At 43.1% G+C, this 26,987-nt stretch overlaps 1 protein-coding gene and 1 pseudogene across 21 annotated transcripts in view; one reads left to right on the top strand and one right to left on the bottom strand.

Annotated features, from left to right (window-relative positions):
* Positions 1 to 26,987, top strand: part of LOC310888751 (vasculin-like) — an 81,042-nt gene that overhangs the window by 9,855 nt on the left and 44,200 nt on the right. For 10 of the 20 annotated variants that reach the window (XM_083815803.1, XM_083815801.1, XM_083815787.1 and 7 more), the window contains 4 exons: positions 16,853 to 16,978; positions 23,171 to 23,294; positions 23,773 to 23,996; positions 25,198 to 25,264. In XM_083815803.1, coding sequence (XP_083671929.1) covers positions 16,916 to 16,978; positions 23,171 to 23,294; positions 23,773 to 23,996; positions 25,198 to 25,264 — 478 coding nt within the window. In that variant the 5' untranslated portion in view covers positions 16,853 to 16,915. Of the gene's footprint in view, positions 1 to 3,875; positions 4,110 to 4,280; positions 8,597 to 8,928; positions 11,861 to 11,905; positions 11,979 to 16,852; positions 16,979 to 23,170; positions 23,295 to 23,772; positions 23,997 to 25,197; positions 25,265 to 26,987 lie in introns of those variants that run through there. The other 10 variants (XM_083815792.1, XM_083815794.1, XM_083815789.1 and 7 more) reach the window with 5 other exon arrangements.
* Positions 5,718 to 7,580, bottom strand: LOC310888749 (cyclin-G-associated kinase-like; annotated as a pseudogene). The gene has a single exon. The product of its transcript is annotated as a cyclin-G-associated kinase-like (transcript).

Genomic DNA, 26,987 nt, shown 5'->3' with positions numbered 1-26,987 from the left:
ATGTGTTAAACAACTGAACAATCCCAAAATAGGCTGAGTGGCCAGGCCCATCTGTGGTAGGGTAACTCGGTGTAAACTCAGGTGGGCAGATGAGTTCCACTTGAGTTGGTCGGTATACGTCAGCTGCCCTGTTGATGTCCCCTCCCCGTCGCTTGCCCACCCCCAGCCTGCTGGCTCGTGGGGAGGTTGGAGGGAGTCCTGATGCGGTGCCAGTATTATGCAGCAATAGACACAACACTGGAGTGATACCAGTGCTGTTCTAGCTACATGTGCAGAGCACAGCACTGTATGGGCTGCTGCGGGGAAAGTGAACTCCATCCCAGACAGACCCAGCACACCATCCCATCAGGGTTGTGATCAGCGGCATAAAGTCCATTTGGAGGAAGTCATTAGCGTTGTACCTCAGCATTCAGTACTGGAGCCAGTAATATTTAATGTCTTTGTTAATGACCTGGATGATGAGGCAGAGTTTACCCTCTGCAAATATACAGACGATGCAAAACTGGGAGGAGTAGCTGTTGCACTAGATGTTTGGACAGGTTGATGAATTGAAAGGAGAGGATCCTCATGAAGTTCAGCAAAGGGAAAATGCCAAGTGCTGCATCTGGGGAAGATTAGCCGCGTGCGCCAGTACGTGGTGGGGGCTGACGAGCTGGTAAGCAGCTTTGCAGAGAAGGATGTAAGGGTCCTGGTGGACAACAAGCTGATTATTGGCCAGCAATGCATCCTCGTGACAGAAGGCCAACAGCACGCTGGGGCTGCATTAGGAGGAGCGTTGTCAGCAGGTCAAGGGAGGTGATCCCCTTGACTCAGCGCTGGTGAGGCTGTGTGTGGAGCACTGTGTCCTGTTCTGGGGTCCCCGGTACAAGAATGATACAGACTTACTGGAAGGAGCCTAGAAAAAGGGCCACAGGGATGATGAAGGGACTGGAGCATGTTTCGTGTGGGAAGAGAGGCTGAGAGGATTAGGGGGATCTTATCCATGTGTATAGCACCTGATGGGAGAGAATGAGGAAAGGGGAGCCAGATCATTTTCAGCATTTCCATGACAGAACAAGAGGCAATGAGGACAAGTAAACCACATGAAATTGAATTTGAACACAAGAAAAAAACAGGGTGGTCAAACACTGGAATAGGTTGTACAGAGAGGTTGTGGAGACTCAGTCTGTGGATGTATTTAAAACCCAACTGGGTATGGTCCTGTTTTGGATGACCTGTGCAAACCTGAGTTGCAGGACAAAGCATTTTGATGTTATAAGGAGGTACACCTCGTTCAGTCTTTCAGAACATTGTGAACCTGGGAAAACAAAAGGTAGCATTACATGTTTTAAAGCTTGGTTCCTATGAGTCACAAAACTTAGTGTTTATATTTTAATACATTGAAAATATGTTAATATGCATTTTGTCCTGTTAGAGCTACTTAAACTACTGGGGGGAAAAAAAGAAAGTAGTTTTGAAAACTGATGACAGTTAAATGTGAGTACATATTTTCCACTGTCTTGTCAGGATTATGTAGTATAATCAGACTTTTTTATTTGGCCTGTTTATAGAAAACAAAAGATAGAAGTCAAATTCAGAATGCTTTGATTACAACTGCTTCCTCTGCTCTTTACCCTTGCAATATTCCAGAAGATGTGGTGGTTTTACCATGCTAGGCAGCTGAACTCCACCGCAACCGCTCTCTCTCTCCCCCTCTCCTTAGAAGAGGAGGGGAAGAAGTAAAGGAAAGAACAACTCGCGGGTTGAGATAAGGATAATTTTAACTAAAGGGAAAAATAATAATTAAGGAAAGATCATTATTAATTAAACACTTTTTAACTAAAGGGGGGGGAAAAAGGGAAAGGGGAGAAGGGGGGGGGGAAAAACACAACAAAACAAGTAAAAGCTGTGTGGAAGCGCAGAGGAAAGAAATCACTCTACTTCCCACAAATGAGCGATGCTTGACCACGTCCTTGAAGCAGGGCCTCAACGCACGTAGCTGGTGTTCGGGAGGACAGATGTTTTCACAACGAGAGCCCACCCCTCCCCTCTTCTTCCTTTTTCTGCCTTTTATTGCTGAGTGTGACATCATATGGTATGGAATATCCCTTTGGTTGGTTTAGGTCAGCTGCCCTGGTGATGTTTGTTTCTCACTTCTTTGCCCACCCCCTAGGAAGGTTAGAGAGAGTCCTGATGCTGTGCCAGCACTGCTCAGCAGCAGACACAGCACTGGTGTGATACCGGGGCTGTTCTAGCTACAAGTGCAGAGCACAGCACTGTATGGGCTGCTGCAGGGAAAGTTAACATCCCAGCCCGACCCAGTACGCGTTTTTACCTTGACTCTTCGCACCCTCCTTGCCTGTGGGCTCGTGTCCACTTACACAACCAGTACAGATTCCCTGAGAGGAAGTTTCCCAGGTGTCACTTTCCAAATCCTGAAGCATATTGTGAGCTTCCAGGCGTGCTGTTTGGCTGGTTTTGGTGTTGTATAAGTAGACAAACGGAGAGAAGAGGATTGCTGATGCTAGAAAGATCGGATGAATGGAAGTGAAGCTAGAAAAAAATTCTGGATAAAGGATCATCTTCATAGTAGAGTGGGAGTGTCCTGGTTTTGGCTAGGATAGAATTGACTTTCCTCCAAGTAGCTGGTATGGTGCTGTGTTTTGGATTTTGGATGAGAATAATGTTGATAACACACTGATGTCTTCTGCATTACAGAGCAGTGCTTGCATGAGTGACAAAAGCACGTTATTATGACTGGCCCTGATGCTCTGTGCATCCTTGGCATAGACTTGGCATAAATCTCAGGAGAGGGTACTTCAAAGACTCAAGAGGGTTCCGGTGGGCTTTTGGTATAGATGCCTTAGCGACAGAGGATGTTAAACAGTTGTCTGCCTTGCCCGTTGTTGCGTTAAGGGGTGTAGCCAATTACCTGTTATAGGTCTGGTCGGGTTCAGGGTACTGAACTATCACGGTCACAGATTGACAAATAATGTAGCACATCACTCCCTCTAGTCGTGTTCAGTGAGAACTATCATGGCTAGGAACAATGCAATTAAGTGCAATTTATTACAGCAACAGGAACACAGGCTCTTTGGATTGCTGGCAATAAATTCACTGTCTGCAAAAGCAAGCTAGCATGCATAAAATACGCAGGTACACAGCTTGGCTATTAATGCATTAAAAGGCACAAAGAAATCTCTATAGAGTCTAAGTTTCCTGGGGAGGCACTTGGTATAACCAAGTGTTGAAATCTTACCCAGAGGTGTCCCAATGGGGGGGCGGGGGGGGAAGAGAGGCTCAGCCTGCTGACTGATCCCAGAAGTCACGATGGTGTCTTCCCTAACATACCCTCTCTCCTAAGCCAATTTATATTATTTTCTGTCTTTTAGGTGGAGCTCGAGTGACTGTAGTCATGCTTATCTTGGTTACGATTGGTGCAAAGTTTTCTCACTTTTGTTTGAAAGTATAGTTTCAGAGAAATTCAGAGCGCATGCTCAGTGAGGGGTGGTCACACCTTACAGGCGGGTAGCTTTTGGGATGGAGGCGTGTTTTGATATTATAATGATAAGTTCACTACAGTACAGCATTTTGTCAAACACATGACAGCTCGTTGACTCAGGGTAGCAAATGTGCAGCTGATCGGTCTCTGTGTGCACAAGAACAAGCAAGTCCCTCTTGTCACAGAGCCTAGCTGCAGTGTCTCCACTCTGCTCTACGCTCCGTACTGTTCCGTAGAGTCAGCACACCAAGTTCCCCCAGTGTGATTAACATCTAAGGTTGGAGGCCTAGGGAACGTTTAGGTAGTGTAGCTACACTCCACCCTGAAAGCTTCTTCAATGCTGTACGCTTTCCTTAAAATGTGAATATTAGTTTCATTTTCCTTGTCACCTCAGGCAATTACTCCATACCTGGTCTCTCAGAGGACCCTTCTGTTGTGGGGTTGCTGAGGGTCGAAGAACAGCAAGTGCCAGTCGCTACCACAACAGTGCACCGATGGCAATATCGCACCAACCGAGACTCCCTGATTCCCATCCATAAGCTAATTCGTCAACTGGAGAGCCAAGGAGTGATCAGCAAGACTCATTCACCTTTTAATAGTCCCATATGGCCAGTGCGAAAGTCTAATGGTGAGTGGAGACTAACAGTGGACTATCGTGGCCTGAACGAAGTCACGCCACCACTGAGTGCTGCAGTGCCGGACATGCTAGAACTCCAGTACGAACTGGAGTCAGAGGCAGCCAAGTGGTATGCCACAATTGATATCGCTAATGCATTTTTCTCCATCCCTTTGTCCGCAGAGTGCAGGCCACAGTTGGCTTTCACTTGGAGGGGAGTCCAATATACTTGGAATCGGCTGCCCCAGGTGGTGGAAACACAGCCCTACCATTTGCCATGGACTGATCCAGTCTGCGCTGGAGCAGGGGGAAGCTCCTGAACACCTGCAGTACATCGATGACATCATTGTGTGGGGTGTCACAGCAGAAGAAGTTTTTGAGAAAGGGAAGAAAATAGTCCAAATCCTTCTGAAGGCTGGTTTTGCCATAAGACAAAATAAAGTCAAAGGGCCTGCACGAGAGATCCAGTTTTTAGGAATAACATGGCGAGATGGACGTCGTCAAATCCCAATGGATGTGATCAACAAAATAACAGCTATGTCTCCACCAACTAGCAAAAAAGAAACACAAACTTTCCTAGGCGTCGTGGGGTTTTGGAGAATGCATATTCCAAATTACAGTCTGATTGTAAACCCACTCTACCAAATAACCCGTAAGAAGAACGATTTCAAATGGGGCCCCAGGCAACGACAAGCCTTGAACAAATTAAATGTGAGATAGTTCATGCAGTAGCCCTTGGGCCAGTCTGAGCAGGACCAGATGTAAAGAATGTGCTCTACACCACAGCCGGGGAGAATGGCCCCACCTGGAGCCTCTGGCAGAAAGAGCCTGGGGAAACGCGAGGTCGACCCCTAGGGTTTTGGAGTTGGGGATACAGAGGATCTGAGGCCCGCTACACTCCCACCGAAAAAAGAGGTATTGGCAGCATATGAAGGAGTTCGATCTGCTTCGGAAGTGGTCGGTACTGAAGCGCAGCTCCTCCAGTCACCCCGATAAAGGCACGCATGACACGGACTCCTCATGGCTCTTCAACAGCAGGACCTTTATTGCCATTTTTCACCACTACATATGCATTTTCCCCATAGCCCCGCATGCTGTCCACGTGCCCAAATCTGTCTTACAATTGGTTAGAGACCCTCAGATACGCGCCTTGAGCCAGCCAGCAATTGGCTACTGCCCAAAGCTCATCTTTAACACTGTAGCCAATTTACTTTCTCGTCCTTGCTCAAATTTTTAGTTCTACCGCTGTTTTCCTCATTATCTCTAACTCAGGGATGTGTGAAACAGCACGAAGCCACCTGCGAATTCCTTTCCCACAAAAGAGCACAAAGCTCCCTGCGAATTCTTCTCCCACACCCCGACTGCTGGTACTAGGCTGGATGTTCAAAGGAAGGGTCCCCTCTACACATCATGCAACTGATGCTACATGGAGGAAGTGGGTTGCCCTGATTACTCAGCGGGCTCAAATAGGAAACCCCAGTCGCCCAGGGATCTTGGAAGTGATTATGGACTGGCCAGAAGGCAAATACTTTGGGATATCACCGGAGGAGGAGGTGGCCCGTGCTGAAGAAGCCCCGCTGTACAACAAGCTATGAGAAAATGAGAAGCAATATGCCCTGTTCACTGATGGGTCCTGTCGCATTGTGGGAAAGCATCGGAGATGGAAGGCTGCTGTATGGAGTCCTCAAAGTCATTTGCTGAAACTTTTGGCTTTTGACCAAAGCTTGGGGTTCTGACTCCTCTTTCTTCTCGTCCTCCAATAACGCTGAAGTTCCCTGTATAATTGCGTTTAGCTGTAGTGCTGGATTTAGTCTGGGACTGCCACGAAGTACTTTGTGGTTTTGTGGATTTCTGCCACTGATTTCCTGACTTCTGAGATGGAGCGGTCTTCTGACCAAACCCACTACCGGAGAATCCACTTGTGGAGGAACCTGGAAGACCAGATGCAAGACTGGCAAGGTCAGCAAAAGGGTCAACGTTCTGAGACTTAGACCGGCTGAAGGACGGACCTGAAGACACACTGGACTGACTTCCTGTGGTAAGAACTTGACCTTCAAAAGCAGACTTCATCTGTGCCGATGGTGCATAGACAGGTCCGGAAGAATCTACCCAGGAATCCCATCCACCTAAGAGATCTGGGTAGCTTGTAGAAGATGACATTTTAGGTGTCTCTAGTCCCAGGTTCCCTGAATTCAAGAAATCTGAACTAGAAGACCGAACCGAATTACTTGTAGGAATAAATGTATTAGGAGTAGATGTTGCATTTGGATTCAGCATGCCTCTAAAGAAGTCTGCACTAGGTAGGGACAGATTCTCAGAACTTGATGACATTGTGAACGGGTCGAAAGGATCAGCTGATGCTGAAGACATCTTAGTAGCAGCTGAACACTGAGACTGACTGCTGAGAAAGAAAGATGTTCCTTGTCCAAGAAGATCTCCAGTGGACTCTTCTGGGATCTGTGATGCACTACCCACAAACAGATTGTTCAACAAGTCTGCATTACTTGTTGAAGAGCTTGTTTCTGAGATAGGTTGTTCCTGTTCTAGTGGAATATCAGAGTTCAGTCCCAGTAAATCTACATTCTCTTCAGTGAGAGGTTTTTGTAACAATGCAGATGAAGCTTCAAAACTGGCTGCAAAAGGCAACTCTCCTTCCTGAGTACCAGAGTCTCTCTCACCAACAGTTACTGCCCCTTCTTCACCTGGAAATGCAGGGAATTCCTCATCTGAAGGATCACTCTCTTCTCTCTCATTAGATAGTTGAACATGATCATTTTTGGATGAATTATTGTCTATTCCACTTCCTGGATTTTTTCCTTCTTTCCAATCCAGAGAATGAAAGAAGTTATTTGCATCAGTACCACTGCTATGGGAGGATTCTGTCTCGGCTGGGGCACTTTCTGAAGACTGCTCCAGTTGGGATGCTTCCGCTTCGTATTGTGCAGTTGAACCTGGCTGTCTAGGCAGCTCTGGTTTCCCGAATTTTGACAAAATCTCTTGTTGTTCCTCTCAGGTAGAGAAAAGAATCTTGGGATTCAGTCCCTTCATATTCATGTTATCCCATGGTGGCTGCTCACAGCTAGGTCTGTCTCTGGGCTCCACCTCCACTTCCAGATTGACTTGAAATAAATCAGGATACTTCTCTTGAATGTCACAGGCATCAAGGTCATACTTAGCAAATTTCACTGTGGTGGCATTTCGGGGCACAAAACCTGTGTGGAACTGAATCTGAAACATCTTCATAGAAGCCATCTTGGCTTGTAGTCGGCCTCCAAGCGTTGACCGGGCGTGATAGATCACAATGAGGACATCACCTTGAACTGTTATACCTAGTGGAATTACTGCTTTACCATCTTCAATTTTGAACTCCTTCATTTTGTCATATTCCTGGGAGGTAGTGGTTACTCTTTCATCCCCAACATATACTTCACAAAAAGGCCTGCAGCCATTACGCTGCTTACTGAACAGAGGAACTGGAGTCATGATGTCCTACACGTCCTACACGATGAGTTGCAGAAGCTGCTGAGGGAGAAGGTGAATCGAGTCAGTTTGCAGAAGTGAAAGCCATCCAGCTGGCTTTAGATATTGCTGAACGAGAAAAGTGGCCAGTTCTCTATCTCTATACTGATTCATGGATGGTAGCAAATGCCCTGTGGGGGTGGTTACAGCAATGGAAGCAGAGCAACTGGCAGCGCAGGGGCAAACCCATCTGGGCTGCGGCATTGTGGCAAGATATTGCTGCCCGGGTAGAGAACCTGGTTGTAAAGGTACGCCATGTAGATGCTCTCATGTGCCCAAGAATCAGGCTACTGAAGAACATCAGAACAACCAGCAGGAGGATCAGGCTGCTAAGATTGAAGTGGCTCAGGTGGACCTGGACTGGCAACATAAAGGTCAATTATTTATAGCTCGATGGGCCCATGACACCTCAGGCCATCAAGGCAGGGATGCAACATATAGATGGGCTTGGGATCGATGGGCGAACCTGACCATGCATGCTATTGCACAGGTTATTCATGACTGTGAAACGTGCTGCAATCAAGCAAGCCAAGCGGTTAAAGCATCTTTGGTATGGGGGAGGAATGGGGAGGTCCAATGTGTACCTCAAGGGGATCTGATGTTGGTTGAGAATAGCCCATGAGTTGAATTGTATTATGTTAATTATTACATAATGCTGTATGTCATCACTACCATGATTGCTACATGTCAGTGTCCCATTAATGGTATCACAGTAACAGCCACGCCGATAATGATGAATGAATTCTGATAGAATTGGACAAGCACAGCGGCGTGATGGAACCAGAACGAGCTTCAGCATGTGATGATCCAACATCCAACATCACACATCATCTCTTCTACCCTGCAAGACTGCTGGGACAGATGGAGCCCAAAGTCAGTCACAGACTCCACAAACTCAGTGGACGTTTTATATACATATATGAAGGTGGTGACTAATTGGAATGTATTGGGAAGTGTGGGACCTAAGCATGACATAAATGGTATGGAATAAGGGGTGGATATTGTCCTGGTTTTGGCTAGGGTAGAGTTAATTTTCCTCCTAGTAGCTGGTATGGTGCTGTGTTTGGTATTTAGGATGAGAATAATGCTGATAACACGCTGATGTTTTAACTGTTGCAGAGCAGTGCTTACACCAAGCCAAGGACTTCCCAGCTTCTCGCTCTGTCCTTCCAGTGGGCAGGCTGGGGGTGCAGCAGGAGCTGGGAGGGGACAGACCCAGGACAGCTGACCCAAACTGGCCAAAGGGGTATTCCATACCATCTGACGTCATGCTGAAGAATTAATATGGGGGGGCTGGCCAGGGTGGGGAGGGATGGATCTGCTGCTTGGGGACAGGCGGGTGGTGAGCAATTGCATTGTGCATCACTTGTTTTGTACACATTAGCAGTATAGTAGTACTGTTGTTATTATTTTCCTGTCCTAATAAACTGTTTTTATCTCATCCCATAAGCTTTCACTTCTTTTTTGTGATTCTCTCCCCTGCCCCATAAGGGGGTGGGGGGAGGGTGAGTGAACAGCTGTGTGGTGCTTAGCTGCTGGCTGGGTTAAAACACAACAGAGAGTGATTACTTAAATTATTTACTCAAAAATCATTTTATTCTGAACTTCAGTATCCTTTGTTTTCTTGAAATTTTTGAAGGCCAGGTTGGAGACATTTTATTAAGATTATTATTTTTTTCACTGTTAGCAGATGCAGTTCTGGACATTATATTATTTTCTAATACGTGGAGCAAGTCAGAGTACATCATAAGGAAGAGGCTCTTCACTGAGAGGGTGGTCGCCCACTGGAACAGGCTCCCCAGGGAAGTAGTCACTGCGCCAAGCCTTTTGGAGTTTAAGAAGCGTTTGGACTGTGCACTCAGTCACATGGTCTAAAATTTGGGGTAGACCTGTGTGGTGCCAGGAGTTGGACTCGATGATCCTTATGGGTCCCTTCCAACTCGGGATATCCTATGATTCTATAGATGTTACTACCTCTGACTGTAAAAATCCCTGGCTACTCTGTAACAAGTCTTGTATGTGTCTGCACTGTAATCTATTTTTAAAGTGTTGTGTGGAGATATGAGCTCTGCTAACAGGTGCTTGCTAGGTTCTGCACTATGCTTACCCTATAATGGTCTTACACTTCCTGGTTAGAAGTTGCTGCAATATATTGCCAGTTTGCCTGCTTATTTAATGGTTGTGATTTAACCTGTCAGACAGTTAAATACTACACGCTTGTTTGCTTGCCACCACCCCCAAGTGGGATGGGGGAGAAAATTGAAAAGTGCAAGAACTCATGAGTTGATGAGATAAGGATAGCTTAATAATAATGGGGGGGGGGATAAACCAAGTGATGCACAATGCAATTGCCCAGGCAGCCCCCGAGCAACAGTCCCCTCAATTTTTATTGTTCTTTGTGACATCCTATGGTACGGACTATCTTTTTGGGTCAGCTGTCCTGGTTCTGTCCCCTCCCAGCTTCTTGTGTACCCTTAGCCTCCTTGCTGGCAGGACAGCATGAGAAGCTTGAAAAGTCCTTGATTTAGTGTAAGCACTGCTCTGCAACAGCTAAAGCAGTGTGTCACCTGCATTATTTTTCTCCTAAGTCCCACACACAGTACTGTACCAGCTACTAGGAGGAAAACTAACTCTATCCCAGCCAAAACCAGGGCATTATTGAAATCCTTCAGGAGTGAAGGAGGGTGAAATCTGTAACTGACAGTTCTGGTGGCAGGAGTCCTTTTTCCTCCTGGTGAATGTGGGGGGTGGTAAGATTTTTATATATTCAAGAAAATGCAGAAGTCTTATTAAAAAGCTACCTAGCATTTTCAGAACGGAGGAAAAAGAGGAAAATTTTCGGGGGGGAGGGGGGGGGCTGTAGTCTCATGGTCACCGCCTAAGCGAAAAACTGACACTTAATTACCATGTTATATTTGTGTGCATGTATTTGTGCAGTTAAACAGTTTCATGTATAACAATTCTTAATTTCTGGCATTTAAGCATAATAGGAATTGACAGGTTTGAATATTTGAAGTCTTAAAGTTGTTCCAGAATCCTGTTCTTCTGATCTTCAAAACTCCATTTCCAACTGGTATTTTTTTTTTTTGTCCTTTTGTGGTGTTTTGGATTAAAACACCTCTTTTCTCAGTGGACTTTACTCCTTCAGATGTTTATGACCAATGTTTAAATATATCTTAGTTCCTCATTTTGTGAGGCAAAGCAAGCAGAGAAGTTTTCTTAGAGGCTTCTTTTGTCCATGATGACTGAAGTAGTTTGCTATTGCCCTTGGAAAAATTTTGAATTTATGATGTTATTCCAGATGTGGCCTTACTTGTATCTTGTTTTGTGATGATATAAAAAAGAAAATGTTCAGGGAAGAATGACTATGCTGTTTAAGATTTTTTTTTTTTTCATTTAATTTGGTAAGCTGAAGCTAAAGATAGTTGTTTTAGTTTCATCTTTTTGGTTTTTTTTGGTAATGTGGAGTTCTGGGAGTTGACTCTAGATGATGTTTTTTCTTAACCTTTTCACAGAAGTCTTGACTTCTGATTCACGCAGTTGCTTTCAGTTTCCCTTTTCTCAACGCGTTGCTACTCTTTCTACTACTCTTTCTAAAACAGAGGCAATATATTAAGCTTTCCTGAATACTGTTGTGCTAAGACAACTATGTTTTAAAAGTGTCTCCAGCTACTTTAAAACTGATGAAAAATACTTTGTCACAAAAGGACCCTATCAACTCCATCATAAAAAAGAAAAACAAACTGACCTTTTTGATTGTTTGATTATACGGTGTAGTGTTCTCGTTTCAGCTGTTAATGTGGCTCAAAGTGGGTGGCTTATCTTTACGAGATCAAATCTCTTCACTGTACATCGTTTGGAACTAGTTGTTCATTTTTACTTGGTATTCACTGCCTTATTGATGTTCAGACCTCACAAAACAATAGAATTAAATTTTCAGTAATTAAATACTGGAATAATTGTTGCATGTTACCTGAAACAAAATTCTTTACAGACTTCTTAGATGACCCTCAAGAAACAAAACTGAATTAATTCTTTCCTTGCTGCAGTCTATTCTGCTATCCACGTGCATAGCAAAACATACATTTTGTGAAGATTTTAATCTAAATCTATACCAATGGAAGGCTTTTTTTATGAAGTCGCTATGCAGAACTTGAATCAGACATCAGAAACTATTGCTACCGTGAGACTTAATCAGACTGCTAAAAATATTCAGGAAACTGAAATGCATTTGAATGTTAATGGTAAGAGGATAGCAATATTTCAGTGTCTTTTTCTTGCCTTTTTAGAATTTTACAGCTCTGTTTCAGTGATGGACAACCTAAGCCAAGTTAGCTTTCAGGATACTTTTACTAAAGGCAGGTATGTTTTGAGTTTGTGCTTCTAAGGAACGATGAGTTCACTGTGACAAATTTTGGGCTTAATTTTTTGTTACCAAGAGAGCTTCTGAAAGCAGTAGAATCACCGTATTCAGATCTATGGAGCTTACCTCAATACGTTTCTGATAGTCGTTTTTTAATGTTGGGTGTACAACAACTGTTTTATCATGGAATCATAGAATGGTTTAGGTTGGAAGGGACCTTAAAGATCATATAGTTTCACCCCCCCCCCCCCCCCCCAGATGGGCAGGGACGCCTTCTACCACCTTCCACGAGACCAGGTTGCTCAAAGCCCCATCTAACCTGGCCTTGAACACTTCTAGGGATGGGGCATCCACAACTTCTCTGGGCAACCTGTTCCAGTGCCTCACCACCCTCTGAGTGAAGAATTTCTTCCTAATATCTAATCTAAATCTACCCTCTTAGTTTAAAGCCATTACTCCTTGTCCTATCGCTACGTTCCCTGACAAAGAGTCCCTCCCCAGCTTTCCTGTAGGCCCCCTTTAGGTACTGGAAGGCTGCAATGAGATCTTCCTGGAGCTTTCTCTTCTCCAGGCTGAACCACCCCAACTCTCTCAGCCTGTCTTTCTAGGAGAGGTGCTCTCTGGTCATCATTTATCAATGTTAATGAACAGTGGTTGATCTGATGTATGGTGTGTATATAAGAGAAGGCTTGCTAGGAGACGAGTTCTTCATGGTCTGTCATTATAACTAAATCACTCTTGTTAATGCTTGTATGGGTGCATACTACTTATTTTCATTCTATTCAAATACCTAAGGTGTGAATTTTTAGTTAAATGTGGGACAGTCCTGTATTTCTCAAAGGCGGAAATGTTCTTCTAAATGTTCTTCTAAATGTTCTTCTAAAATGAATTGCTTATCGGTGCTACTTATTTGCCTTAGGCTCATGAGTCTTTGCAAAGGTAACTGTTTGATGTCAAGCTGGAAGGATATATCAAGTGAACTAAATAGGTCTCTTCAGTATTTTTATTAACATCTGCAATAATGAAATAGAGCATACTTATTAAATATGTAGGTAGTACAAATCTGAATAGAGGTTGCAGTTGCTTTGGGGGATACAGAATGCAGAAATGTCTCTGACTGCTGGGGATAGATGAAGTAATGGACTTGAATAGCAGGGGAAAAAACAAAAATTGTCAGATCTTGTAGAAGAAATCTTTGAAACGATGTAAGAGCAATTCAGTGCTGGAACGTGTTGCAGAAGAAAGTGGTAGTCTAACTTGTTGGTGTAACTTAATTTGAACTCAACCAAAAATCAAACTGATGTTTGGCAACCAAACTGATTGTAAATGGTTTAGGCATAGCAAATCTTGCCTGAGGTGACAGTAGTCTTGCTGGCCTTCCGTTCTCACTTTGTGATCTGTTTTCAGTTTGCCAAAAATAACTTCCTGGGGATGAAGAGTACTCTAGTGTTGATACTTGTAATGAAGCAGAGCTCGTACTTGTAATGGAAACGTTTTCTGTATTAAAATACATTCTAAGGCAAGCTTGTTGGCAACATCGGAAAGGTAGCAACTAGGAATATTTATGGAGCCTGGTAAAACATGGGGTTGGTAACTTAAAGCTGGATAGGCTGTATATTCTAAAATGTGGTTTAAAGAAAAGCTAACCGATCAGGTGGATGATTAGTTGCGTGGCACTAGCCACGCTCAGGGTTTTGGGTTCTACAATCTCAGGTGCACTTTTGACCAGCCATGTTGGCACTGGATGGTGCGCACTTGACCAGGTGGTGCAAGAGCATTCTGCGTAGCAAGTTGGCAGGATTTATTATCAGAGCTTTGAACTAGATTTAGCGGAGGAAGGAATGTACCTCTGACAGAAAAGAACTAGGGACTGCTGAAACTTTAGGAAGCAACAGGGGAAATAGTTGTGAATTGTCACAAAGGAAGGAGGAATTGTCACAAATAGGAGGGCTCCTATAAAAAGGTGATGCGGCTGATAGCCCAGCTGAAGTGCCTCTACGCCAATGCGTGCAGCATGGGAAACAGGAGGAGTTGGAAACCATAGTGCAATTAGAGAACTATGGCCTAATTACCACAGAAATGTGGTGAGATGAATCACACAGCTGGAACACTGGAATTGAGGGCTGCAAGCTTTACAGAAGAGAGACAGGGAAGGAGGGGAGGGGGTGTGGCCCTCTGCTAAGAAATGGATAGATTGCAAAGAGCTGCTTCTGAGAAACAGTCACAGACAGGTTGAGAGCTTATGGGTAAAAGTTAAGGAGCAGACCAATAAAGGACACCTTGTGGTTGGGGTCTACTACAAGCTGCCTTGTCAAGGGGAGTCTGTTGATGAGGCCTTCCTACTTCAGCTACAAGAAGCATTGTGCTTGCAGGCTCTCATCCTGATGGGGGATTTCAAATGCCTGAATGTCTGCTGGGAAAGCCACACAGCAGGCTGTAAGCAATCCAGGAGACTCTTGGAGTGCATCACAGATAACTTCCTGGTCCAGGTATTAGACAAACCAACCAGAGGAGAAGCGTTACTGGACCTGGCGCTCACCAATGCGGAAGAGCTCATTAACGAGGTTGAGACTGGAGGCAGTCTGGGCTGCAGTGACCATGCCCTGGTTGAGTTTGTGATCTCGAGGAATATGGGCTTGGCAAAGAGCAAAGTCAGGACCCTGAACTTCCAAAGAGCAAATTTCAAGCTATTTAAAGACCTGGTGGATGAGATACCCTGGAACACTGTCCTTAGCTCTGTTCAGCTCCTTTGTCCCTGGCAACTCTTTAAGGATGTTTTCCTTAGAGTGCAAGAACTCTCCATCCCCCTGTGTAAGACAGAAAGCAAGCAGGGAGGGCAGGAAACTGGGATGGCTGTGCAAGGACCTGCTGGTCAAACTGAGGTGCAAGAAGGAAATGCACAGGCAGTGGAAGCAGGGGCATGTGGCATGGGAAGAGTACAGGGATGCTGCCTAGACGTGCAGGGATGGGATCAGGAAAGCTAAAATGAAAGAAAAAACAAGCAAACAAACAAAAAAACAGCTTTAGTATGACCTCATGGCAAAAAAAAGAAGCAGCAACTTGACTAAGTAGTGCAGTTTAATACTTACAAATTTGTTAAACTTCTTTTTAGTTGTTGAAATTTCTCTTGCTGGAAGTCTGCAGTAGCCCACTTCAGGCCAAAATGCAATGATAATTATCAGTTATCTAGTTCAGATTCCACAGTGCTTGTTAAAACTTATCAAATTACAGCAGTTTTAGATTGGAGTGACCCACATCTGTGTTCACTAACAGATCTGCACTCTGTTGTGCATAGACATGGAATACATGTTTATTTGCTTTTCCCTATAACATGCACTTGGATGTTAATTGTGTTTTCACTACCTGAATTTCTAATAATGTGTACATCATACTTAAATATTTTTGAGTCTGTGGTGGTTTTACCGTGCTAGGCAGCTGAACACCACAACCGCTCTCTCCCTCCCCCTCCTTAGATGAGGAGGGGAAGAAGTAAAGGAAAGAACAACTCATGGGTTGAGATAAGGATGATTTAATTAAAGGAAAAACAAATAATTATTAAGGAAAGATTATTATTAATTAAACAATTTAACTAAATTAACAATTTAACTAAAGGGGAAAAAAAGGAAAGGGGAAGAGGGAGGGGGAAAGGGAAAACTAAACAAAACAAGTAAAGGCTATGTGGAAGTGCAGAGGAGAGAAATTACTCTCTACTTCCCACAAATGAGCGATGCTTGACCACGTCCTTGAAGCAGGGCCTCAACGCACGTAGCCGGTGTTCGGGAGGAGGACAGACGTTTTCCCAACGAGAGCCCACCCCTCCCCTCTTCCTCCTTTTTCCACCTTTTATTGCTGAGTGTGACATCATATGGTATGGAATATCCCTTTGGTTGGTTTAGGTCAGCTGCCCTGGTGATGTTTCTTTTCTCACTTCTTTGCCCACCCCTAGGGGGGTTAGAGAGAGTCCTGATGCTGTGCCAGCACTGCTCAGCAGCAGACACAACACTGGTGTGATACCAGGGCTGTTTTAGCTACGAGTGCAGAGCACAGCACTGTATGGGCTGCTGCAGGGAAAGTTAACATCCCAGCCCGACCCAGTACAGAGTCATTGATAATTTTGCTGTATCTAGCCGTAGAGCATGATTCAGATACCCTTATAATTCAGGTAGTGTTTCATCCATTTCTTTCCTTTCAGTGCTATAGTTCAGCTTTAAGCAATAGTTTATATTACCTTGCATTCTCTTGTTTGCTGAGAAATGTTTCTCTGCCTGTGGGGAGAACAAGGGGTAGAAAAAGTACTCTCGGGTTTTGCCTTAAGCCATTACCTTCTCTTGCCCATTTTCAAACTAGTGAATTTTACTGGATTTTGGCAGTATTTCTGGATATTCAGGCTCTGTTTCTATTCAATCTAGAGGAAAATACGGGGTTCTTGGCATCTAGTTTTCTCATGAAGAATCTTAATGTGGCCTCTGAGATTAACTTTCAGGGGCTAATTTGGGAAACCAGCTTCTTCTAAGAAGCTAGTGAAATAGCTTCTATAATCCATTCTAGACAGTATCAGAAAATATTTCAAGGAGATAATTTTGCCACAGCTTTCTGATCAGACCTCACGCAAGGTGCTTCATCCAGTTTGTAAGAGGAAATAAAGGAATGAATGTTAGTTCTAATTTTATGATCTTTGTGAAATATTTGATTAGTGTGACACTTTGGTAATAAAAGGACAAATGTGACGCTGTAATGAGATAAGGGTAGCTAGATTACAAATCATATCTGTTTGAGACAACAATACCAGACAACAGAAGGGAGGTAGTGATTATACCACAAGTATAATGTTCTTGAAATGAGTACTTTTTAGATGTTTATCTTGTTTTTCCAGTTACAGGGACTTGCCATGAGGTGCTGAAGCCTTGTCTCATTGATTCAGAGAGACTGGACCTAAATGGCGCAACATGACTTTGCTCCAGCCTGGCTTAATTTTCCTACTCCACCATCATCAACAAAGGTATGTTTTTGCTGTTCTGATCAGGCAGCTTCAATATTACAGAAGTCTAAATGTCATAACGTCAATCATAATAAAAATAATAATAAAACATAATAAATATGGGAAGGGTGATAACGGATGATATATATCAAGTCTTGCTGTCATGATTTAAATACTTGAACCTTGGTTCTCAAGCTCATATCTCTAGTAGGGGGTTTCTGCTTGAGCACCTGAGTTCAAGGAAAGAAGAATGTGGACACATTTCCAGAGCTGCTGTTAGATTAAAATTTCCTTCATCAGTAGCTTAAAATGAATTATTGTATTGCTGGAAAAACTGAGAGGCATGTGCTTGATGTTCTTGCTTCTGATTTTGCTTTGTCCTATATGTTTTAGAGAACGTTTTTTCTTATTCCATCATCAAAGTGATTAAAAAAAATGCTTTTGAAAATAGACCTTCTGAAATGTCTCATCAGTTACTGGGGGTAGTGTGTGGTGCTTTCAGATAGTTGTGCACCCTCACTGTTGGCTGTTCCATCTAGACTACAATTACTTCATTTATGAAATGGAAAAGTTAGCTTGAGAACAAGAAATAGCGGTCCCTAGAATACTTGGAAAACAAGGAAAGTCTTGAAAGTCTTGAATATGTTTCTTGTATAAATGTGTGTTTTGTTTTGTTTTGTTTTTTTATCCTGGCATATCCTTCTACTCTTTCCTAATTTGTGTGACTGCAGAAGCAGAGGCAGCACTGGATATTTCAGACTCCTATTATCTGTTTTATTTTTCTATTTGTAGACCTGCCTTCTTTCCTTCTTTGTTCTAATCTTTTTGAATGCAATATCTGTATCTACAGCTATGAGAGTGGTATTGCCTTGCTTTAATGTATTTAAGTTTCTTGCTGTCTTCATGTCCATGGAAAATATTTAGCCTTTATAAACTTTGGAAATGAGCTTGTGCTATTGTTCAATGCATAGTCAGCAGTCAGTATTAGTTGACTCCACTGCTTTACTTATGTATCTACACACACATGCATGCATGCACTTTTTTATTCAGGTCATTGAATGTTTTTATTGCTCTATTTATCTTCTATGCTGAACTAGCTAGCTTGTTTATTGTAGTCTATCAGCAACTGTCAGTTGCTATTACGGGAATGTTAGGCTCATCTGTTCCTGAGAGCTGTATATTTTTGATCTGCTTGATTTCTGAGAGATTCAACTCCTTGATCTGCCTTTTCCAATTTAATACACTTTCAATAGGAAAAGTAATTAGAGCTTAATTTAATATAGTGTCCCAATTATAAAACAATTTTTCTCCATGTGTTTCATGAATCTGCTGGAAGGGACTTACCTGCATACTTAAAATGCCAGTACAGCATGATAAAAGTAAGTTCCAGCATTGCCCAAGTACTATTCAAATATATCTGAGGTGTGAGGTTTTTTGTTGCCTCCTTCCTGAATTGTGCAAAGCTTCATTGCAAACATCTGTCTTCCATGAATCTTTACCTGAAGGAGTTTAGATAAACTTTCATTTCTTCCAAAAGCTTTGTAGTTGTATGCTTTCTCCGTTATAGTCCTTGTGCTTCGTTGTCTGTATTGCAGCTTATTTCCTTGCGTTACCTCTTCCTTTAGCGATGAGCATTTTGCGATACACAGCCCGTTTGGATATTAAGCGCTTAGTCTTTTTGGTCCTACCCATGTGTAGTAATTCCTAATTTACATCATAAGGCTTGTTCTGTCATTCCTTCACGAGAAAGATCTCAAATGTTGTGGCCCCCTGCGTGCCCCCCCCAACACTTCCTAGAATAGGTGTTTGTTTCTGCTTCCCATATCTGAACAAGGCAGCTGAAGAAAAGAGCAGATAAGAGGGATGGAGATGAAGAAAGAAGGGAAGGCATCTCATGTTTCATGCAGAATGGGGCTGGGATGAAGCTGTGGTATCAACAACATCTGGATTGGAAAAGGAGAAACTGAACTCTGACCTGTTTCCCTGAAGAGGCACTTTTATTAACTGTATCTTCAGGAGTTTGGTTCCCTCTCAGTGCTGCGTAGCTGAGGCTTTCCCTCATGTAGGTAAAGGTTAGTATTAGAAAAACCTGATACAAGGAATCTGGGAATGTGAATGAACTCTCATAATGTGACTGAAATGAATTACATCTTGATTAAAATCCAATTCACCTATTGCTCCTGGTTTCCTTTTAAGGTTAAGCTTTTGATATATAAGTGATAGGGAGGTGATATAAAGCTGGGTAGCCACTGCTGAGCAGCTTTAGTTCAGGTCTGGAACTATGTTGTGGTTTAACCCAGCAGGCAGTTAAGTACCACACACAGCTGTTTCCCCCCCAGTGGGATGGGGGAGAGAATCAGGAAGAAAAAGTAAAAGTTCATGGGTTGAGATACAGTTTAATAGGACAGGAAAGGAAGAGAGAACTGAAGTTCAACAAGGCCAAGTGCCGGGTCCTGCACCTGGGGCACAACAACCCCAATCAGTGCTACAGGCTGGGAGATGAGTGGCTGGAAAGCTGCCTGGCAGAGAAGGACCTGGGAGTACTGGTGGATAGTCGGCTGAATATGAGCCAGCAGTGTGCTCAGGTGGCCAAGAAGGCCAAACGGCATCCTGGCTTGTATAAGAAGCAGTGTGGCCAGCAGGACTAGGGAAGTGATTGTGCCCCTGTACTCGGCTCTGGTGAGGCCGCACCTCGAGTACTGTGTTCAGTTTTGGGCCCCTCACTACAAGAAGGACATGGAGGCGCTCGAGCAAGTCCAGAGAAGGGCAACAAAGCTGGTGAGGGGTCTGGAGAACAAGTCTTATGAGGAGCGGCTGAGGGAGCTGGGATTGTTCAGCCTGGAGAAGAGGAGGCTCAGGGGCGACCTTATCGCGCTCTAGAGGTACCTTAAAGGAGGCTGTAGCGAGGTGGGGGTTGGTCTGTTCTCCCACGTGCCCGGTGACAGGACGAGGGGAATGGGCTAAAGTTGCGCCAGGGGAGGTTTAGGTTGGATGTTAGGAAGAACTTCTTTACTGAAAGGGCTGTTAGGCATTGGAACGGGCTACCCAGGGAAGTGGTTGAGTCACCATCCCTGGAGGTCTTTAAAAGACGTTTAGATGTAGCCCTTAGTGATATGGTTTAGTGGAGGACTTGTTAGTGTTAGGTCAGAGGTTGGACTAGGTGATCTTAGTGGTCTCTTCCAACCTAAATGATTCTGTGAAATATTGTTAATTGAATGTACAAAGCAAGTGATGCACAATGCAATTGCTCACCACCCGTTCAACCACCAGCCCATCCCTGAGCAGCGGTCACCCCACCCCAGCCAACTCCCCCGTATTAATTGTTCAGCATGATATCCTATGGTAAAGACCATCCTTCTGGGCGGTTTGGGTCAGCTGTCCTGGTTCTGTCCCCTCACAGCTCCTGCTGCACCCCCAGTCTCCTCGCTGGCAGGGCAGTATGAGAATCTGAAAAGTCCTTGGCTTAGTGTAAGCACTGCTCTGTAACAACTAAAACATCAGCATTATTTTTCTCCTAAATCCAAAACAGAGCCCCATACCAGCTACTAGGAGGAAAATTAACTCTATCCTAGCCAAAACCAGCACAAACTAATATTTGCTTCAATACAGTACTCTAGTTGAGCAGATGTGAATAGCTGAGCCATCTTTGGATATGGACAAAACTTTTTTGGGAAGGATTTTTATAAATTGTACATGGGCAATACAGACTGTTAAACTCAATAGTTTTTGCAAGGTTACTGTTAATTCATGTTAAGCGATAAGATTTCAGAAATCTCTTTTGCTTTGTTTCTTGGCTGGCTGAAACAAATCAGATAATTTCTCAACTTCTAGAAATTGCCAATAGATTTCCTGTGGATTATAAAGCTTACTGTTGTCTTTGCAACAAGAGGCTTGACTGATACCTCCATCATGTGGGGAAAATGCAAATGGGATGATCTTTGCATATCACTTAGCAAGTTTAGATGCTTTATATTGAGTACAACTCAAAACACTAGATGTGAAATGCTGACAGTTATACTTTGCGAAAGTGTGATTGTTCTTCAAGGTTATACCAAAAATGAAATTCTAAAGGCAGTATTATTCGGTTGTCGTGTGTAAATGAACAGGTGAAGCAATCTTCTAAAACTCAATTTATAATCAGCAAATCTGGACCTTTCTTAATTTTTTAGTGGCTTATTCAAAGCTTGTTTATAAGGAATTAATATTGAGGTTCCTTATCATAATTTAACTACTTAAATCTTAAGTTTCTTATGGTTTTCTCTTTTTTTTTCCTCTCTCTAGGTTTGCAAGGAAATAATTCATTTCCCAGATCTCAGATTGAGAGGGAAATCCGTTTTCATGTGACTTATGTACAGTTTGGAAATGCATGCTTTGTATTTTGAACATATCTAGTGCTTTTGTGAGTTTGAATTTTAAGCACTGGATTTTTGAACAGCACTTGAGCATGACAGGTCTTTATCTCAACCCATGAGTTTTTACCTTCCCCCCTCCCCCCCCCTCATGATTCTCTCCCCCATCCCACAGGTGGGATGTCTGCCGGGTTAAACCACAATACAGTGGTATTACAGTAAGTAGCCCAGATTAATGAAGAATGAATCTTGATGGAACCAGAGAAGTGCAGTGGTGATGTTACCAGAACTGGCTTTAGCATGCAACAATCCAAAACTACATAGCATCTCTACTGTCCAGAAGGACCATTATGATGGAGGGAGCCTAAAATCAATCCCACTGTGGGTCCGTGGGGCGTGTAAGCGAATGGCTGGCTTAAATTGCAACAGAAGGGTAGCCAGAACTCACAAAAGTTTTCTAAGGATTCTTTGGGGGTAGCAGCTCATTACTGAGGTCTAGATTAAGACAGAATGCAAATGTGTTTTTATTTTTTTTAATTTTTATTTATTTATTTATTTATTTATTTTATCCTAGTCTTGCTGCTATCAGAATAGAGTGTTTTGCCTTTTCTGTCTCAACTCAGAATGTGTAAGAATAGCAACTGGTATATTGTGGATCATGATTTGTTATGTGTTTACAAGTATTATGTGAATAAGCCATTACTGCTGTCTTTTAGGGGGTAGACTGAGGAGTGGGAGGGGGAGGGTTTTTCTCAGGAGTAAGCTTCAGGCAGCAAAATCAATACTTTTGTGTAGTGAAGCTAATACTCCCAAGAACTGCTAAACTTATTTTGCTCACGTAGTACATTTTTCACATAGCTACAAAAGCAAAAATGCCCAGCTATTATGGCACTGGGGAATGTTTGATTTCTTGCACATGTGCAATACAGTGGGCTCAGTGCACAGTAAGTCTGGTGCTGGAGGGAAGGGGAAACTTTTTGCTGTTGTTGGGAGATGTGTGGCACGTAGAACAGTAAGACAGCATTATTTTTGCAGAAAGAAAAGTTATTCTTGAATTTTTAAGGTGTAGTAGCGAAAGAAATGCTATAGTGTTAAAATAGTAAAGGCAGATAGACATAATAGGGAAGACAGCTTCTGTAAGATGTGATACTTTTTGATTTAACCCCCTTAGGTATGAGTTCTAGTGAGGATGTATTTTGATTTGAGTGCTATTCTCAGCATAAGGTTTTAACTTATGCAATATTTCCTACTGGTATATTAAAGATTTACTTTAAAATGTCTATAATCCCTACTTATAAGCTGATAATTTGAAGTATATTTGTGAATCTATACTTTTGACTGTTTTGTTTGTATTTCATAACTAGTTGTGTTTGCCTTATTAAAATTTAATTACAAGGCTAATATAATAAACTGGGTCTTTTGGGTACTGCTGCATGTGATCAAAGCAACTCCTTGTTTTCTGTGCAATGCATGTGTGGTCTCTGACAACCCAAACTAAGATCCCAGATTTTGAAATATCCTGCCTTCCAAATTATGTTCTCGTGTCCTTTCTTACCTTTTTTTTTCCCCCTCTGCTGCAACACGTGACACTTGTCTTCATTCTGCTGCCAAACCAGAATAAACACTTGACTTTTTTACCCTGTGTCGCAAGCATGGTCCTCAACACTGTTTCGGTGTCCTGGAGTGGAAGATACAGCTTCCACTTCTGCTGGCATGAAAGGTGATGAACATGTGCATACCTGAGAGTTACTGTATTGTCTGCCAAAGTCCTTTTAAAAATGGTTTGAATATACCACGAGTAATGCATGTTACAGTTTTGTTATTAATCAGATATCTCGGGTCTACTACTTTTGCTCCTTTACAGTCATCACTGAACTTTGAGAGACATTCTGAAAACTTTTTGTGGGCAGAGAATCGTTATGAAGTAAATCGCAGAAGACGCAACTCCTCAGATGGGCTTGATTCTAACGTTGGACGACATTATAGAGGTATAATTTAGCTTTCATGGAATGTTTTTACATCATTGATATGTAGCACTCTGGCTAGGAAAAAAATATATGATGATAATAGTTGTCCTATGCTAAATGTTGTGTTCTGTAGTAACATTAGAGGTGATGGAAAGATGGATCATCTGGGAGAGAATGTGATGAGTAAGGGTTAGTCAGAGTAATGCGATTCCAGGTGTATTTCTATCTTAACTCGTTCTAATTCTTAATTTTCTAGCTAATGACATATAAATGAGTAGTCAGGAAAAGGGGTTGAGTAGTCTTAATGTTGGACTACAATCCTCTTTCTCTAGAACTGTTTTATGAGATTCTTCCCTACTGCTTATATGAATAAGTCCACTATGCTATCACATCCCAGAGTATGGGGCTGCTTGCTTGACTCCTCTAACAATTTTGCAAAAGTAGACTGTTCTTCCAAAACTGGTTGTTATTACATTTCTTTAAAACTTAAAAATCTAAGGGCATTTTGGAAGAAAAGAGAAGAATGGTTGGCGTTCACAAGGCAGAAATGGTACAGAAAATATAAACTATCGTGGGGGATACCATGGCGGAGGTTCCCGTGCTCATACCAGCACTTCCCACTGTGGAAAAAGCCAAGGCCTGCATGAAAACAATGTACCTGATAATGAAACTGGGAAAAAGGAAGACAAGGAAGTACCTAAACAGTTTGAGGCTGAGGATTTTGTAAGTTAATTGTAATTATAATAAACAAGATTCTATTGTTTCTGCAAGTTCCATTTTGTCCATTACAAGCTACTTCATGAGATTTCACCAGTTACAGGTTATCGTGTAAGGGATCGCCCTTCCCATAGGTAAGGGGGTGTTAGTCATTTGTCCGCTAACTTGTTTCTCTTTTCATCTCCATTTTTATCACTGTATATTTATTATTGTCAATTAAATGTTTAAGTGAAACTACAGTTGGGTTCCAAGTTGATTTTTTATAGTATTTTTGCCACAGTAAACTGCGGCACGTGTAATTGTGTAGAATTTAATACATACCTCACTGGAAATTTGAAGTACTAACAAAGTTATTCTGCCGCTGGTCCTTTGAGGTTTCATGTTTCAACCTACAATTTTAGGATATAAGAGGAAGGATAAACTTCCTCTTTGAAGAACCATACATCACTTTTTTTTTGGTTTGTTTTTGGCTTTCTTCAGATAGTTTATATAATGGTATTGACTGCTGCTTGAGATCACAGAATCACAGAATTGTAGGGGTTGGAAGGGACCTCGAGAGATCATTGGGTCCAACCCCCCTGCCAAAGCAGGTTCCCTAGAGCAGGTTGCCCAGGTAGGCGTCCAGACGTGTCTTGAATATCTCCAGAGAAGGAGACTCCACAACCTCCCTGGGCAGCCTGTTTCAGTGCTCCGTCACCCTCACTGTGAAGAAGTTCTTTCGCATGTTGGTGCGGAACTTCCTGTGATCCATCTTGTGGCCATTGCCCCTTCTCCTGTCCCCACAAACCACTGAAAAGAGGCTGCCCAAATCCCTTTGTCTCCTACACTTAACGTATTTATAAACATTGATAAAATCCCCTCTCAGTCTTCTGTTCTCAAGGCTGAGCAGACCCAGGTGTCTCAGCCTTTCCTCATAGGGGAGGTGCTCCAGGCCCCGTATCATCTTTGTGGCCCTTTGCTGGACTCTTTCCAGGAGATCCCTGTCTTTTTTGTACCGGGGAGCCCAGAGATGTTTTATTGGAGAAGAGAAACAAGTGAGCACTGGTATATTTGGGTTTGCAGAGGGAAGTTTCTAGTCTGTCTCCATTTAGAAGTCTTGGACAGCAGAGGTTATACTTCTGATATTGTTGCGGTTCTTTATTTCATTGGTCTTAGAATTCAAGACTCTTTGAATTTTGTTTTAAATAATGATAAACTTTCCTTTCAGCCGTCTTTGAATCCTGAATATGAGAGGGAACCAAACCAGAATAAGTCTTTAGCTGCAGGTGTGTGGGGTGAGTATTGTTGATGTTCTTAAATATAAAAATATAGTACAGATTTGAAGTAGTTTTATTAGAAGCATAATTTATTTTAGAATATTACAAAGATACAGATGGAAATTGAGGAAATTTCCTCAGTATTATTACAACGTGAGTATCTCTTTGTAAGAGAGGTAATGCTTCTATTTGAATATCAGTCTGGTCTGTAGATACAACCACAGCTAGGGTTCTTGTCCCAGAACAAGTATGCATCTTTTTGTAAAGATGTCAAGAATTTATCTACCAAGAGGAAATGTCACAAAGGTGGGTCACCTAAACTAGTGATGTGATTGCTAGTTGAAGACTTCATGAAAGAATGCTTCTGACTGATTAGAATAGTTAAAGAGCTGGGAGAAAAACCTAGGAGGGCTGGAAAGAGCAGGTTAGGTTGCAAAGACTTAAGGTCTCTTCCTGGAAGCAAATTTCTTGAGCTGATCTGTGTGTTGATGAATTACTTGTAACAAAGCCAACCCTGAGAGTGGGCATTGAACTGAACTGTAGTCTGGGATAACTTTCTCATCTCCACCTGATTTGTACTGTAAAATGATAGCCATATTTTTCTTGAAAGTAGGCTTCTGATACTGAATTGTTCATTAAGAATGTGGCAATAAGGTTTCCCCTGAGCCTTCTCTTCTCCAGACTAAACAACCCCACTTCCCTCAGCTGCTCCTCATAAGACTTATGTTCCAGACCCTTCACTAGCTTCGTAGCCCTTGTCTAGATATGCTCCAGGGCCTCGATGTCCTTCTTGTAGTGAGGGGCCCAAAACTAATCATAGTACTCGAGGTATGGCCTCACCAGAGCAGAGTACAGGGGGCCGATCACTTCCCTGGTCCTGCTGGTTACACTGTTCCTGATACAAGCCAGGATGCCGTTTGGCCTTCTTGGCCACCTGAGCACACTGCCGGCTCATGTTCAGGTGAGCATCAGTCAGCACCCCCAGATCCTTTTCCTCTGCACAGCTTTTGAGTCACTCTGCCCTAAGCCTGTAGTGCTGCATGGGGTTGTTGTGCCCCAAGTGCAGGACCCGGCACTTAGCCATGTTGAACCTCATCCCACTGGCCTCTGCCCATCAACCCAACCTGTCTGGGTCCCTCTGCAGGGCCTTCCTACCCTCCGGCAGATCGACACTTCTCCCCAACTTGGTGCCCTCTGCAAACTTACTGAGGGTGCGCTCCACTCCTTCATCCAAATCACCAATAAAGATATAAAAAAGGATGGGCCCCTACACTGACACCTTGGGAAAACCACTGGTGACCGGTCGCCAGCTGGATTTCACTCCATTCACCACCACTCTCTGGGCCTGGCTGTCCAGCCAGTTTTTAACCCAGCGAAGAGTGCACCTGTCCAAGCCACGGGCTGCCAGGTTCTCCAGGAGACTGCTGTGGGAGACCATGTCAAAGGCCTTGCTGAAGTCTAGGTAGACTACATCAACAGCCTTTCCCTCATCCACCAGGCGGGTCACCTTTTCATAGAAGGAGATGAGGTTGATCAGGCAGGACTTGCCTTTTATGAGCCCCTGCTGACCATACCATCTGACGTCATGCTAAGCAATGTATAGGGATGGCTACCTGGGGTGGGGGGGCCGGCTGCTCAGGCATAGGCTGGGCATCGGTCAGCAGGTGGTGAGCAATTGCATTGTGCATCACTTGTTTTGTACACACTATTAGTAGTAATACTATTATCACTATTATTGTTA

The sequence above is a fragment of the Anser anser genome (genome assembly GCF_964211835.1).
Source record: "Anser anser genome assembly, chromosome: W".
Taxonomy (NCBI): Eukaryota; Metazoa; Chordata; class Aves; order Anseriformes; family Anatidae; genus Anser; species Anser anser.
This window is presented reverse-complemented; position numbering and strand designations above follow the sequence as displayed.